This window comes from Mesoplodon densirostris, chromosome 12, assembly GCF_025265405.1.
Source record: "Mesoplodon densirostris isolate mMesDen1 chromosome 12, mMesDen1 primary haplotype, whole genome shotgun sequence".
NCBI classification, from domain to species: domain Eukaryota; kingdom Metazoa; phylum Chordata; class Mammalia; order Artiodactyla; family Ziphiidae; genus Mesoplodon; species Mesoplodon densirostris.
This window is the reverse complement of record NC_082672.1, coordinates 31,657,522-31,671,785: the sequence shown is the minus strand read 5'-3', so window position 1 is coordinate 31,671,785 and position 14,264 is coordinate 31,657,522. Positions and strand designations below refer to the sequence as shown.

The 14,264-nt window shown below is 36.9% G+C and overlaps 1 protein-coding gene across 1 annotated transcript in view; it reads left to right on the top strand.

Annotated features, from left to right (window-relative positions):
• Positions 1 to 10,322, top strand: part of ENPP1 (ectonucleotide pyrophosphatase/phosphodiesterase 1) — a 67,651-nt gene extending 57,329 nt beyond the window's left edge. The window contains exons 21-25 of the mRNA XM_060114404.1: positions 1,299 to 1,428; positions 2,503 to 2,583; positions 3,418 to 3,550; positions 5,164 to 5,326; positions 6,937 to 10,322. Coding sequence (XP_059970387.1) covers positions 1,299 to 1,428; positions 2,503 to 2,583; positions 3,418 to 3,550; positions 5,164 to 5,326; positions 6,937 to 7,107 — 678 coding nt within the window. The 3' untranslated portion in view covers positions 7,108 to 10,322. The remainder of the gene's footprint in view (positions 1 to 1,298; positions 1,429 to 2,502; positions 2,584 to 3,417; positions 3,551 to 5,163; positions 5,327 to 6,936) is intronic.
• Positions 10,323 to 14,264: the final 3,942 nt, after the last annotated feature.

Here is a 14,264-nt window from a genome sequence, read left to right as displayed (position 1 = left end):
TTTCTCAGTTTTAATATTTGATGATTCTAATTTCTAATTTAATGAACTCAGTTTTACAATCAGTTTATCTCAAAATACATAGCTGTGTAAGTACAAGGATTTCCCTTGGCTGCCCAAATCTTAGGGGGTCCTCAGTGATGGAGAAGGCCATTAAATCTCAGTTACCTCACTGTGTATACCACCTATAGGAAGACACCCAGACCAAACCAGGGAAAGGTCAGGGATCCTGTCTACCACCCAGACTAGAAGAGTTTGGCCTTGAAAGAAGTAGGGGAAAATATCCCAGAATAAGACCACCATTCTCCCTCACTCTCGTCCCTTGGGTGCAGTGGTAGAAAGATAAATGATGAAGGAAATAGGCCTTAAGAAAGAGAATGGGAGGAGGAGATGAGATTTAGATCTTATCTGGAAGTGAAGTTTTAAACTAGACTGACCAGATTTTCAAAAACTGAAAATGTCTGGTAAGCTATAGGATTCCCTTAAGGGATGGAAAGGGGATTTGAGAGAGCTTAGTTGACTGTAGCCGTTAGATTTTAAAAACAGAGCTTTTGTTACTACTCACTAAGACTGCTAAATAAAAAGATAGGGAGACGTGTATATATATGAAATTTCTGTGTCTATATATAGATATATCGAATACACACAGACATTTCACGTATTAACATGTTTTTACCTTAATTTGATTTTTAATTTTTAAAGAGCATCTTCAAACACTTTAAACACATTTTACTTGACTTTGTAGTATATAGCAGTTTACCCAGTGTTTTGTAGGTCCCCATCCTATTTATTGTTGTTTAATACCTTAATTATGGTGTTTTTGGACTCTGAATTTTCAGTTTTCTTCTATAATGAAAGCTGCAAAAATTCAGAGTCATCACTACTCCTGAGATTTTCATATCGAATTGCTGTTCAGTGGCTTTTCTCCACCCCCTAAGCCCCGCTACTTTTGCTGTTGTGGCTGTGTTGGATATGAAAGAGTCTCATCTCTAAAAATCAGCAATTCACTACACAAAAGTTTGAAACTGAGTAAACAAAAACATTATAAACAAAATTAGCACAACATAGTAGGAAAATATTTGCACACATATGATTAATACCCTAATATTGTAAAGAGTTCTTACACTTGGGTTAGAAGCAAGATGAATACTCTCGTAGAAAAATGGAAAATGGTGAAGGACATGAACCGACAGCCAGAACTCTATGATTTTATGTTGTGGTTCACCTTTAATATTTATAAAACTCTCTCTTTTTCTTCTGTGTGCCTGATCCCTGATGGTCCTTTTCATTTTGTTCTTCAGGATAGTTTCTCTACAGAAGACTTTTCCAATTGTCTTTACCAGGATCTCCGAATTCCTCTTAGACCTGTCCATAAATGTTCGTTTTATAAAAATAACACTAAACTGAGTTATGGGTTCCTTTCCCCACCACGTAAGTCTCTTCCTCTTTGACCTTCCCTTTCCCTTATCTTCTTTCTCTCTTGCATTTCCTTTTCTTTCTTATGGGGCAGTGTATGTCTTGTTTATTTATTGGTGAAAACTGTGAATGGGAAATAGAACTATTAGGGAAAATTTTCAAGTGTCTAAAACTTGAGTTTTGGAAACCTTTTTACTTTTGTTTGGAGGGTGATGGATTTAGTGCAGGCACTGTAGGTAGAACATTCTTCACTTTTCTGCGTTTCTTTTAAACAGAATTTGGGAAAACTCAGGTCAGAAGGATGCATCAGGATTCTTAGGAAGGAGATACCATTTTGTTGTTTGAAAAGGAAAATGTGACTTGTCAAAGAATTAGGTAAAGGGAGAGCCTAAGTGTGCTTGTTCTTTCACTGATACAAAGCCCCTAGGGAATGGCTTTTTTTGAAGTTAAGTGTTCTGTGTTTTCAAGTGGCAGACTTGTATGTTAATGAGAAGACAATTTGAATCTGTCCTAAAAAGGCAAAACTCAGAAGCCTCTAGGTGCTCAAATACACTCAATATCCAATCGAGTCCCCAGAGCAAGCTTCTGAAGTCAGAACTTGGCTATTGCATTATAAAAATAGACAGGTCTAAGCCAAAAGTGCACACAAAGAAGCCTTGTACAGCATTTTGAGGCAGACATCCTGTGATGTTTTTTCTAGTTAGTAGGTGTTGTTCTGAAGCCAGATAGTCTCTTTTTTCTTTTCACTCTGAGAGAGTTTAAGGAAAGAAGATTGTCAACACAATATACTTTAGTTGAAATAAGGCAAATGAGGTAAAATTTGAATATGTTTAATTTGGGACCTTCATATTAAAGATTCTGTTTCATTGATAAATTCATCTTGAAGAAGAAAAGATCCAAATATTTTGCTTTTTTTTTTAAGGGACTTGACCAAACACATTGCATTTCCCCTTGATCCGGTACCTGGGAAAGTTTTCCAAGTTTAAGATGATACTCAGCTGATGTTTTTAAATGCCTCCCATGAGAAAGTATAATTCCTAGTGTTATTTGTGAAGAATGAAATAGTTGACCTTGTTATTTTCTTTGTAGAATTAAATAAAGGTTCAAGTCAAGGATATTCTGAAGCATTACTTACTACTAATATAGTGCCCATGTACCAGAGTTTTCAAGGTAAAAATTTTTAATCTTATATCTCATAATTTCAATGAATTTCCCTAAATTATAGGTATGATTTATATGTAATAAGACTGATGCTCTAAATTAAATGACTAAACGTCAGATATGTTCTTATAGGTTTGTTTAACTTTGAGAATACCAGAACACAAAAAATTCTACAAGTATTAGAATTATGATATATTCCTATAGTTATTATTATGCTTTGTACTTAAGTGTTTACAAGCATTTCTGGTGGAAAAAGTATGTAATGTTCTTCCTAAGTTATGTAGCTAATACGGTCTACTAACATACTAAATTTCAATCTGTTGTACTATTTAACTATTTGGAAGTTCTTGATAATTGTTTTTTATTTTAAAATGAATAGATTTTACATCATTATTAATTATTGTAATACTTGACTCTTATAAGAATAAATATACATTTATACTTTGTGACATATAGAATTTCAAAATATAGAGCATACAAGGAAAGTTTTACTCTAATTTACATCTAGAATGCTTTTGAATATTTCAAAAAATTCAGATATTAACAATAAATTTGAATAACCTGCCTTGTTTGTGTTCATGATTTTTTTTTATGCTTAATGATGATGTGTGATCACAGCTTCATGATAATGCACATGTTTAAGGATGCCTGAAGTAGAGTTGAATTCAGCATTTGCTGGTTAGTCCTTCCAAGGGCCAAAGCTGAACAGTGTATTCTTGGCCAAACTTGACTTTATCCCTAATTATGACAAACGCTAATTTTGAATCATGGTGTTGATTTATTTCACATGACAACATGGCACCTTGTTCTTTTGAAACTATACTGTCTTTCTTCTTGTTTCAGTTATATGGCACTACTTTCATGGCACCCTACTGCAAAGGTATGCTGAAGAAAGAAATGGTCTCAATGTTGTCAGTGGTCCCGTCTTTGATTCTGATTATGATGGACATTATGATTCCTTAGAGACTCTGAAACAGTAAGAACGTATTTCATTTACTCTTAAAAACAGCTCTCAAGTGAGATTACCATCCAGCTGAGTCAGCAGAACCTTTTCTATCTGATACTGTTCATATTTATGTACATGACATTTCTGATTACGCTGGAAGCCCCTTGAAATATCTGATTAATTTTGATGTTTTGCTCAGTGTTAAATATTTTTTAGATGAAAGTAGTGTTTATCGCCCACTCAGCTCAGATGAATAATTCTGTAGTTCATATTAAATACTGAACTCTGCCTTTGTTAAGAAAATAACATCAGTGTTGAAAATCTCTCTGTGTGGCTATTGTTAAGATACTGTCTTAACTTGCATACTGCCAATTAGAAGATGAAGAATGATATAGTGTGGCTGGAGGCATCCTGAGTCAAGGAAGCAGAAGGCTTATAAAGCGGTAGTGCCCCAGGGTTGCCTCTGGTCTAATGTCACAGCTTTTACCCAACTCTGCCGGGAGGGGAATGATACAGTGACCTTCTTGAGAAACCATCAGTGGTGCTGTTTTTATAAAGGAGATGGGAAAACATTTTAGAGACTAGTTAATCTTTATTAAAACAATAATTACAAGATTTTTGGAAGCAATTTTGCTATTCAGACTGTAAAAAAAGGAGAATGAAACATCCACTGAGATTCAGCCCCTTTCTGAGAACCACTCTCTCAGGCAGATTTAAGGATTACTGTTTACACACATATACCTGTGACCACTTTAGTTTGTAAAATTACATTTTTCTTTTTTTTGTTTTTACTATATCCCTTGAGGCATAAGGGTCTCATGTAAATGCCTCAGAGATGACAGCAATAGAATGGGTAAAGAAGAGAACTTATACCTTTCCCATTCACAGCTTTAACCAGAGCGCTGTTTCCATCTATTTTATGTATCATGGTTCCACATAACGATTATGTTTTAAAACAATGATACCAGTACCTTAAATTTTGAAAGATGCTAAAATACCACCCAAACAAATCTAGTTTGTTTTTTTTTTAATTTCAAACAAATCTAGTTTTGAGACCAAAGGAAATGGCAGAATTAAGATGAGGTAAAAGTGTCACTTGGGACATCTTTGAGAATATGCTTCAATTAAAAAAAACATAAAGTTATGGGATAGGAAAGAAGATCCAGGTAAAAATAGGAGAATTCATAGGTTCTCTGAAGGATCTAGAATAAAAAAGTCCCAAACCAGTTCTCTTTCACTCTCTGTTCATAACTGCCTAGAATATAAAAGACTATCAGTAATGCTTTAGAGTCTTGGTTGTACATATTCAAAATTGACATTTTTCTCTTTAGTGTCTCAATTTCAGTTTGTTAATGTAGAATTACCCCCCAAAATCCAAAGTTTAATAAATTTCTATAGAAAATCACATTATGTGGATTGTGTTTAGCTGTCTTCTAATTCTTATTCTTTCTCCATCTGGCAGAAAATGTTGAGGTATTATGATAACTAGCTTCTTACAGTATGTTTAATTATTTGACTGAATTTTGGGGGGGATGTATTGTATTAACAATATACTTGAGTGAAATATTCAATAAGAGGAAGATAGTTATTTCTTTCTTAAACTTAAAGAAATAAAGTTATTTGTTTCTTACCATATTTTACAGAAACAGCAGAATCATCCGTAATCAAGAAATTCTGATTCCAACTCACTTCTTCATTGTGCTAACAAGTTGTAAAGATACATCTCAGACTCCCTCACAGTGTGAAAATCTAGATACCTTGGCTTTCATTTTGCCTCACAGGACTGATAACAGTGAGAGCTGTGCTGTAAGTAACCTTTTTAAATTTACCTTAAACACTGATACATAACTATGTTTGTGTGTGTCATATCTAACATAACTGGTATATACATGTACTTCAAAATTATAGGATGGTTTTAAATTTGATCCTCTAAGATGACATATCTTCAGAGAAGATCATTCTTGTCTGTTAAAAGCACTAACAGTAAGATCAAAATGTCAAAACTTAGTGACTTCGTATGGCTTAGCCATTAAATCCATGTATGAATTCTGGGCCCTCCCCTGCAACAAAAGGCAGCAATAGACTTATGCTTACATTTCACTGACCACAATGATGTTAAGTGCCATGAATTAGGCATTGAGTTCCTTTTCCATCTGTACCATTCCAAAAGCTATTTTACCGATATCTTAAATACAAGCATTTAACAAATTCTATAATGGCAGTGTAATTAGAAGACACTAAATATTGAACATGAACCAGAAAGAGGATTATTTGAAGGTGTATCACACATACTTACGGAAATAGTGACTAAGGATTAGCTGGATATTGGCCTGAGACAACAGATCCCTTGTGTGTACTTTTTATTTATTCCTGTAAATATTGGAACAGATGGCAGATATCTACCGGCCAAGTAGTCTATTGAGTCAGGGCTATTCCCCTGAAAGCCAGAGTGAGGACTGCTGCAGAGGAGGAGACTGAATGGAGCAGCAGTTTTGGGTAGTGGATGATTGGAGGCTAATGGGAAAGTAGAAATTATTGGTCTGTTCCTTTTTATGTGAAAAGTCTATATTTACCATTTCCAACTAATAATATCTTAAAGGTACATGGACCTTTATTGAAGTATGCCTTTAAAGTATAATCATAGCACACCAACCAGTGGATATGCTCTTCATCTGACTTTCTCCAGTAGCCATTTTCAGAAATATGTATACCAACACATGAATGTATGATTTCCATCCCTATTACCTGCCTTAGCTACCATCTCTGCTTCCATGTGCCAGAGCATAAGGCTTTAATTCTCTTTTGATCTCGTATTAGCTAAAACTTCACTACCTCACCAGAAATGAAAGTGCGTTTTACCACTTCCCCTAATCCTTTCTTCATCGCAACCACATAGATAACTGATTTGGATAAGAACTAGCATTTGTATAGTGCATTTGCACACATCATTACATTTGATCTTCAGAGTAACCCAGTAAGGAGGGTGCAGGTAAGAGAATTAGGATTCAGATGTTAAATAACTTGCCTCAGTTTACCTGGTAGGATAATGGTAGAAACAGGACTTGAATCCAAGTTTCCTTATGCTAATTTCCATATTCTTTCTACATGGCATGTTGCTTCTGTTTTCTAACATTTTTAAACTCCATACTGTTGCTGTTTCTTGCACCAAAGTCATAGAGGAACATCTGTTCCACGTATACTTTTCCCAAATTTGATACATCTATTAAACAAACATGCATGGTACATATTAGATAGCGAGCTACTCAAGAGCAGGGATTATACCTAACAACTTTTGTGGTATCCGCCATTTAAGAGCCAAGGTGTCACGGCTGATTAAAATGGGGGAGATGAAAAGTTCATAGGGAAGGTTAATTGACTGCTCTCCAGTGACTCGTCTTCCTTTCCCACCCTCATAGCATGGGAAGCATGATTCCTCATGGGTTGAAGAGTTGTTGAGGCGACACAGAGCTCGAATCACAGATGTTGAACACATCACTGGACTCAGCTTCTATCAAGAAAGAAAAGAGCCAATTTCAGACATTTTAATGTTGAAAACACATTTGCCAACCTTTAAGCAAGAAGGCTGATGTTTTCTATTCCAAAACCACGCTGTAAATCTTTTTGAAAGAACCTTCTGTTTTATACATCCTGTATTTACACTATTGCATTGTTTGGAGACTGTTGACCAGAGTTAGAACTGGGAATCCTCTTGTGATACACAACCATCTCAGGGAAACTTGTGGCCTCCGCATAACAGTAGGAAAGTGTTCCTGTTGAGTCACGCACGTGTCTGAATGTGTAAGAATTGTTCAGATTTGGGAATAAAGACAGACCATACCTAAAACTGCTCTTCTACTTCTCTTAAGGGCAGAAGTAGCTGTGAACATTCTCTGGACACCAGATGTTTGAATCTTACTATCATTAATAAACTTCTGTGATGCTGGCAAACACTACACTAATGAGTAGGATTGGAATAGGCCATGTTTCATTCGTTTCTTCACAAGAATTTAAAAGTGATTCTGGATTCTTTTTAACTTGGAGTTAATTTTGATTTTAATCATCAAAGTTAATGGAAGCAAAAATATTTGAGGCCCTGTTTCTATCTTTTCTGTACAGTCCCTCAAAAGCCAAAGTATGTAATCTTGTGTTATTTTTTTAACTGTGACTGGGCGTCTTCAGATTTAATGATTCTTTCAAGTTAAACTTTGAGGGAAGACCTGTATTGAGTACATCTTTTTATAAAATTTTACTTAACATTTGTACCAAAGAAGAAAAATATTCCCATCCTTCTCACTGGTATTTAACATAGGTTGAAAATAACTCCCAAAATGGTTATTTTAGACTGTTAAAAGTGTGTCTTGTCTTAGTGAAGCTTCACAGAGCTTGTCAACTCATGCAAGGTGGCATTTTTCATCCAGAGAGTAGGAATGTTTTCCTCTGTGCACAAAAAATTATGCTACCAGCAGCAGAGCTATACTGTTCTGAGCTGTTCATTTTGAAGTTCCATTGATTTGAAGAGAATGTGTTACCATCATTTTATATCTTCTCGGTAGTCATGGTAAATGAACTTGATTTCTCTGCTTTATAGACTATACCTTTAGTACCAACCTGTGGACTTTCAAAAGCTACATTCACTTTTAGGCTACTTGGGTCTGATATAAGCGCTATATTAATACAACAAAGATCTGTATTTGTCCTTCATATGATACTTGTTCTTCAAAAGCATAGGGGCCACAAAGACCTAATTTAGATAATACAATTTGCATCTGAAAATTATTTACCAATTTAGAAAGTCTCACTGGTTTTGTTTTAGTCCCACAGATCCCTAAGATTCTGTACATTTTTTTTCCCCAGTCTGTTTTTTTCTCTGTTGTTCAGATTGGGTAATTTCTATTGCTCTGTCTGTCTTCAAGTTCATGGATTCTCTCCTCTGTCTAATCCATTCTGCTGTTGAGCCCATCCACTGGTTTTTATATTTCAGCTATTGTGTTTTTTTATTTCTAAAATTTCCATTTAATTCTTCTTTGTAGCTTTTATTTCTTTGCTGAGAAATTTTATCTCTTTGCTGAGACTTTCCATTTTTGCATTTGTTTCAGACATATTCATAATTGCTTATTGAAAATTTTTATGATGGCTGTTGTAAAATCCTTGTCAGATAATTCCTACACGTGTCATCTTTGTGTTCGCATCTATTGTCTTTTATCATTCAAGAAGATTTTTCTGGTTCTTGTTGTAGTGAATGATTTTCAACTGAAACCTGGATATTTTAGGGATTATGTATGAAACTATGGATCTTATTTAAACTTTCTGTTTTAGCTGACTTTCTCTGTCATCACCCTAGCAGGGGAATTGAGGGCACTGTCTCATTATTGCCAGGTTCCTTACTCAGCCTCTATTGACATGGGGTAAGAGGGGACCCTTGTTACTAGGCAGGGTGAGAATTCAGCTTCCCACTGGGTCTCCATTGATGCTTCCCTGGCTGAGATGTGCAGGGCACCTTGTTACTTCCCCCTTGTGGTCTCCACTGATGTTGTGGACAGGGGTGGCAGGGAAAACTTTATCACTAGGTGGGAATGAAATTACCAGGTTCCTACTCAGTCTCCTCTGATGCTATCCTGGCAGAGGACTTGGGGCACCTTTTCAGAACCTGGCAAACCACTGTCTTTGCTGGCATGGGTGGTATCATGGTCTTTTATGTGGTGTGTAGTTGGAGTGGAGCAGTTAGTTTTCTCCCTTGCTAGGCCACTCCTCTTCTGGTCCTTTGGCTGGTGAGATAGCAGGCCTTTCTTGGGACTTCTTTTTGTCTGTGCTCGTTGACATTTCAAGGTTGCTGACTTCTTCAGCAACAAGTCTGGCATATATGAACTAAAAGAAAACCCAGCAGAACTCATTACAGTGTTGTTCCTTGGGTCCCGAGATCCCTAGCCTGTCTGCCTTCTCCTCTCCACCTTTCAGAATCTTCCTATGTTTGTTTTATATATAATAATGAAGATTTTTATCTGCACTTAGCAGAAGGATATCTACTTCTTTATAGAAGTGTCTCATTGATTTTTATATATTTTTCAAAACACATGCAGACACAGTTGCCTCTACATAGAGCATCTTAGCAGATCTTAATTAAATGGATAGATGCCTTTCTCCTTTGCCAGACAGCAAGAATACAGAGAAAAGCAAGTTACAATCCTTCCAGTCTTGGTGAGAGAGAGGAGGCAGCAGAAGTGTAAATGATCCCTAAGAGATGGTAAATGTTATAATGGAGCCGTGGGCAGGGTGCCAGGGAGTACAAAGCAGGCACTGGGTGCTGCTTGGCAGTATCAGCAGTGGCTTCCCAGAGGTGGTAATGATTGGGCTAGGACTTGAAGGATGAATTGGAGCTCTGCAGGTGAATAGGTGAAAAAATGGCATTCTAGCCTCCCTTGGGTGGATACATTTGGGGCATTTTTCCATTTACTGGTACTTCTGATATTTTCTACAAGTGTCACTGTGACCAACTTACAATATACAACTATTTCATTTTTCTTACTTTGTTAATCTCCCGTTCTTAAAGGAAATGTCAGACTATAAATTCTGTGCTGATTCTTTAAAGGAAAAGGCATCCACATCTGTTCCTACTTAGCTTTCAGTTGCTCTTATACGATGTGCTTTTGCTTTTCTCTTGTCTTGAAAGAGACCCTTTCTTGCACTCTTTCATCTACTTAAGACATGTGACTAGTCCCCAGTTTGAATGGTAAATTCACATGATCATATATGGAAATGTATGTATCCTACTTTTTTCAATAAAGGCTATTCTTTCCTTTTCAAATGCACAGCAAAACCTTTATTTATCCCTAATTTTGCTGCCATGCCTCCAGTCAGTACTTCTTAAATGAGGTAAGTAACTCTCATACATAATTTTCTACCTGGTTAGTTTATTCATGGCAGAGCAAAAAATCAGGTGAAACCTAAAAATATTTCCAAGAATCAGAGAAAAGAGGGCAAACCTTAGGGGGAAGAAGGCGAATGTTCAGGTTCCAGCAGGGTAAAGAGATATGCAGAGCATGGTTATGCCAGTTGGCCTGGTTGGTCCTGTTTAAGGAGATAAGACCCCACTGGGATAGAGCTGAACCACTGAGTCCTCCAGGATAGGCTATGGCCACTCCCCCTGGACTATTTTCTGCCATTAGCTGCAATAACTGTCCAGCCCGGATCTGTGGGTACATGTTTATTTGTAATTGAAACTGTTGTTTGAACTTGGAAACTAAATGTGATTATACTTCACACTGAAGTCTATCACAGGAATTTGGTGTGTGGGTGCTTTCATAAGCACCAAGTTAAATTTTATCATGGCTATAGTCCAAGGGCATTTTCCCTGATTTTTTGGCCAGTCTAAATATTGTAAGGTAGGGGAAAAAAAAAAAAAAACTTCTATAGAATAAGTGTCTCTAAGCTAAGAAATGTGAATTTACAAATAAAAGTTGTATATACAGAATCTTGGCTGCTTTCCTGCCTGGATGTGGATGTGTGTTTGGAGGGTGGGGTCAGGAAGGGCGGGGTGTTTCTCCAGGGATTAGTGCTGAGTACAAGGGTTGTAGACAATTAACTCCAGCTGTGTTGTCAGGAGGAGGAAAGAAGATCCGAAGTTCATTTCAGGTTCACAGAGTTAACCATTTCTGATTTGTGACCTATATCCTTGTTTGCGGTATTTTAATTACATTTAGTCGTACTTCTAGGTAACAATGAGTGACAAGCATATATAAATATCTTTCCAGTATTTCAAATGGTCTGAAACCAGGAGGAAAGTCTCCAACTTGTAACTTCCATAGATTTTTTTCAACATAAAATTTTTGCATTTATCCTTTCTGTGATAGATAAATAATGAGTGAAGAAAAAAGATATTTGCTAGAAATCATATCTGTACCAGAAACCATAGAGGTATGAAATACGTTTTAGTGTACTAGAAATGAAAGAATCTCTGGAATAGGTATTATACCCATGGGATGGCAAAAGGAAGCAATGTAATCCTACCCCAACGTGGTTGCTTTAAATTTAACTTCATACTTTCACTCAAATCCTCAATTCAAGGGGTAATTTGAAGATTTTAATAAAAATATCTAACACATTACTTTAAAAACTCATATCCAATTTCATTATATATCAGAAATTCAGAACTCAGAATAGACTTTGGCTTTCACAGAATAGAGATACAAAACAATTCAATAAACATCCAGGAAATGAGATTTTTACATCTCTTGATAATTTTGCCCCATCATGTCTAGGTATTTTTCACTATCAAAAATCGTTTATACCTACACTTAGATGGCATTGCGCTGGGTTTAAAGGAAGCAAAACAGGTCTCAGGGGCTTCCCTGGTGGCGCAGTGGTTGGGAGTCCGCCTGCCGATGCAGGGGACGTGGGTTCGTGCCCCGGTCCGGGAAGATCCCACATGCCTCGGGCGGCTGGGCCCGTGAGCCATGGCCGCTGAGCCTGCGCATCCAGAGCCTGTGCTCTGCGGTGGGAGAGGCCACAACAGTGAGAGGCCCGCGTACTGCAAAAAAACAAAACAAAACAAAAAAACAGGTCTCAGAACTGAACGTTTATAAGCTAATAAAAACTTGAAACAATTTTAAATAAATGAGAACAAAATTTTCTCAGTCCAATGAGTAGATCTCATTGCTCAAATTTTCACAATTTAAAAAAATCTCAAAATTCTCAATCATAAACTATTCTATACCTTGACACAATTTCATTATTTTGAAGAGTTACTTTTATTAAAGTCAAAACAGAAACAGGCTGGTAGATCTCTGGGGCTTTTATTTGTGTACTTGTTTGTTTTTAAGATAACGCCACTTTTTAACTTAATAGCACACTTTAAGACACTGCAACTAGATTAGATTCAATTAGGTCAAGATTGACAATAAATGTCAAAGCTGTGCTTACTCTGTGTCAAGGAATTAGGCATTAGAGATAAATTGGGGAACAGGACAGATGGGATGCCTGCACCCTTGGTACTTCCTTATCAACCTCTTAAGTTCTAGCCCAATGCACATGTCCTTTTGAAACCTCGTCTCTGTCCCGCTAAGGGATCGATCATGGGATCATACCCTCCTAGACTTTGGAGATTATAAATAGCACATGCCCTCAAGGCTAGACATTCTTACGTAGTTGCACCCAACTGCCCATGTTCCATAACCTGGGCACAGTGTTGCTAGATGGCATCGAGACCTACTAAGGGATTGTCCCCAACCCCTCTCTTCCCCCACCGCCCCGCACCCCCACCCCATGCTAGGTCTAAATACATGGCTTGCTAAAGGCAACCTGCAACCGTAAAAGGAAATAAAATGATTTTAAGGTGATGTGGTTATAGGTATAAGGGGATTGTTGGCTTCTACTTGGGGCTTCCAGGGAGGGACCTGGCAGGATTGTCTCCTAAAGAGAACACATTACCACAAACCATATAAGGAAAATGAGAAGTCCCAAGAAGCTGCATCATCTATACTTTTCCCAGCCTGTGATCTTCTGTTAAATTTGCTAAGACTGTATCCTTTGAGCTTATCTCCAAAAGCTATAACTTTGATGAGATATATTGAGTGATGTTGAATGTGCTCTTTCACCAGGAGTGCAACTCTATACTGTGGGATTTCTTTCCTCCCAGTGGTTGTAACCGTCAAAGAAAATTAGTCAATTTAAGAAAGAATTGGAAAATTTTATTGGAGCCAAATTTGAGGATTATAACCCGGGAAGAGCATCTCAGAAAGCTATGAGAACTGTTTTGCCTGTTAGAAGTCAAGACACAGTTCATATAAGTTTTTTTAGACAGATGGCTGTACATTAAATGATGTATTATTTATTGACAGTTTACATAATCCAGGTTTAAGTGCCATGATGATGGGTCATATGATCCTTTACAAGATTAAGAAGGAATGTTATCTTCTAAGGACTTGTTGATGCTAGGAGAATGTTGCTGTTTATGGTTGAGCAGGTATTCCTGCTGAAGGGGAAGGTTTGGTAAATGCATAATGCAGATACACAATGCACAGTGGGGGGAGAGGGGAGGCCAAAGGGTAGAAAAGAATTTTTATGTTTAAATTTTTCCTGTCTTGCCATAAATATGAATTTTATTTCACGTAACTCTCATTTGGGATTTAGCATGCTTCTTAAATTGATATATTCCTTTCATTTATTGTCTTGTCTGCAAAGTCATCTGTCACTGAGAACAGAAATAATCTTTATATCCTCTGTTTCTAGCACAATGCCTGGCACATAGTAGTTGCTCAATTTAAAAAATGCCCAGGTGAATAAAAACCAATGAGATGATCCTAGCAAAATATCCATTTAAGATAGCCAAGGACTCACAGGTTACAGAAATGCAGCTGGAGGACAATCACACTGAAATTAATTATTCTTTGCATCCCTAGTTTTTAAGTGCCATATGGAATTTTCAATGGGATATTTTTAAAAAAGAGTTCATCTATAGATATGTTTCTAGTGCACAATGCAGATTTAAAAAAATAATAATAAACAAAAAATCAAGACTGCCTTTCAAGGGTCATTCACAGTTGTTTCATTGACTACATCCTGTGGAAAGTATGATGTCTGGTGAACTGAAAACGAAACAAGGAACTCTTCAGAGTTTTGACATGTCAAACGAAAACCTCTCCATAAAGCACACAGCGTTTCTCCAGTAACAAGCTGCTGTCATAAACATTCAATGGCAAAGGTGAAGGTGCGTGGGAGTGTCATCCATGCTATGTAGCCCAGGCCCTAG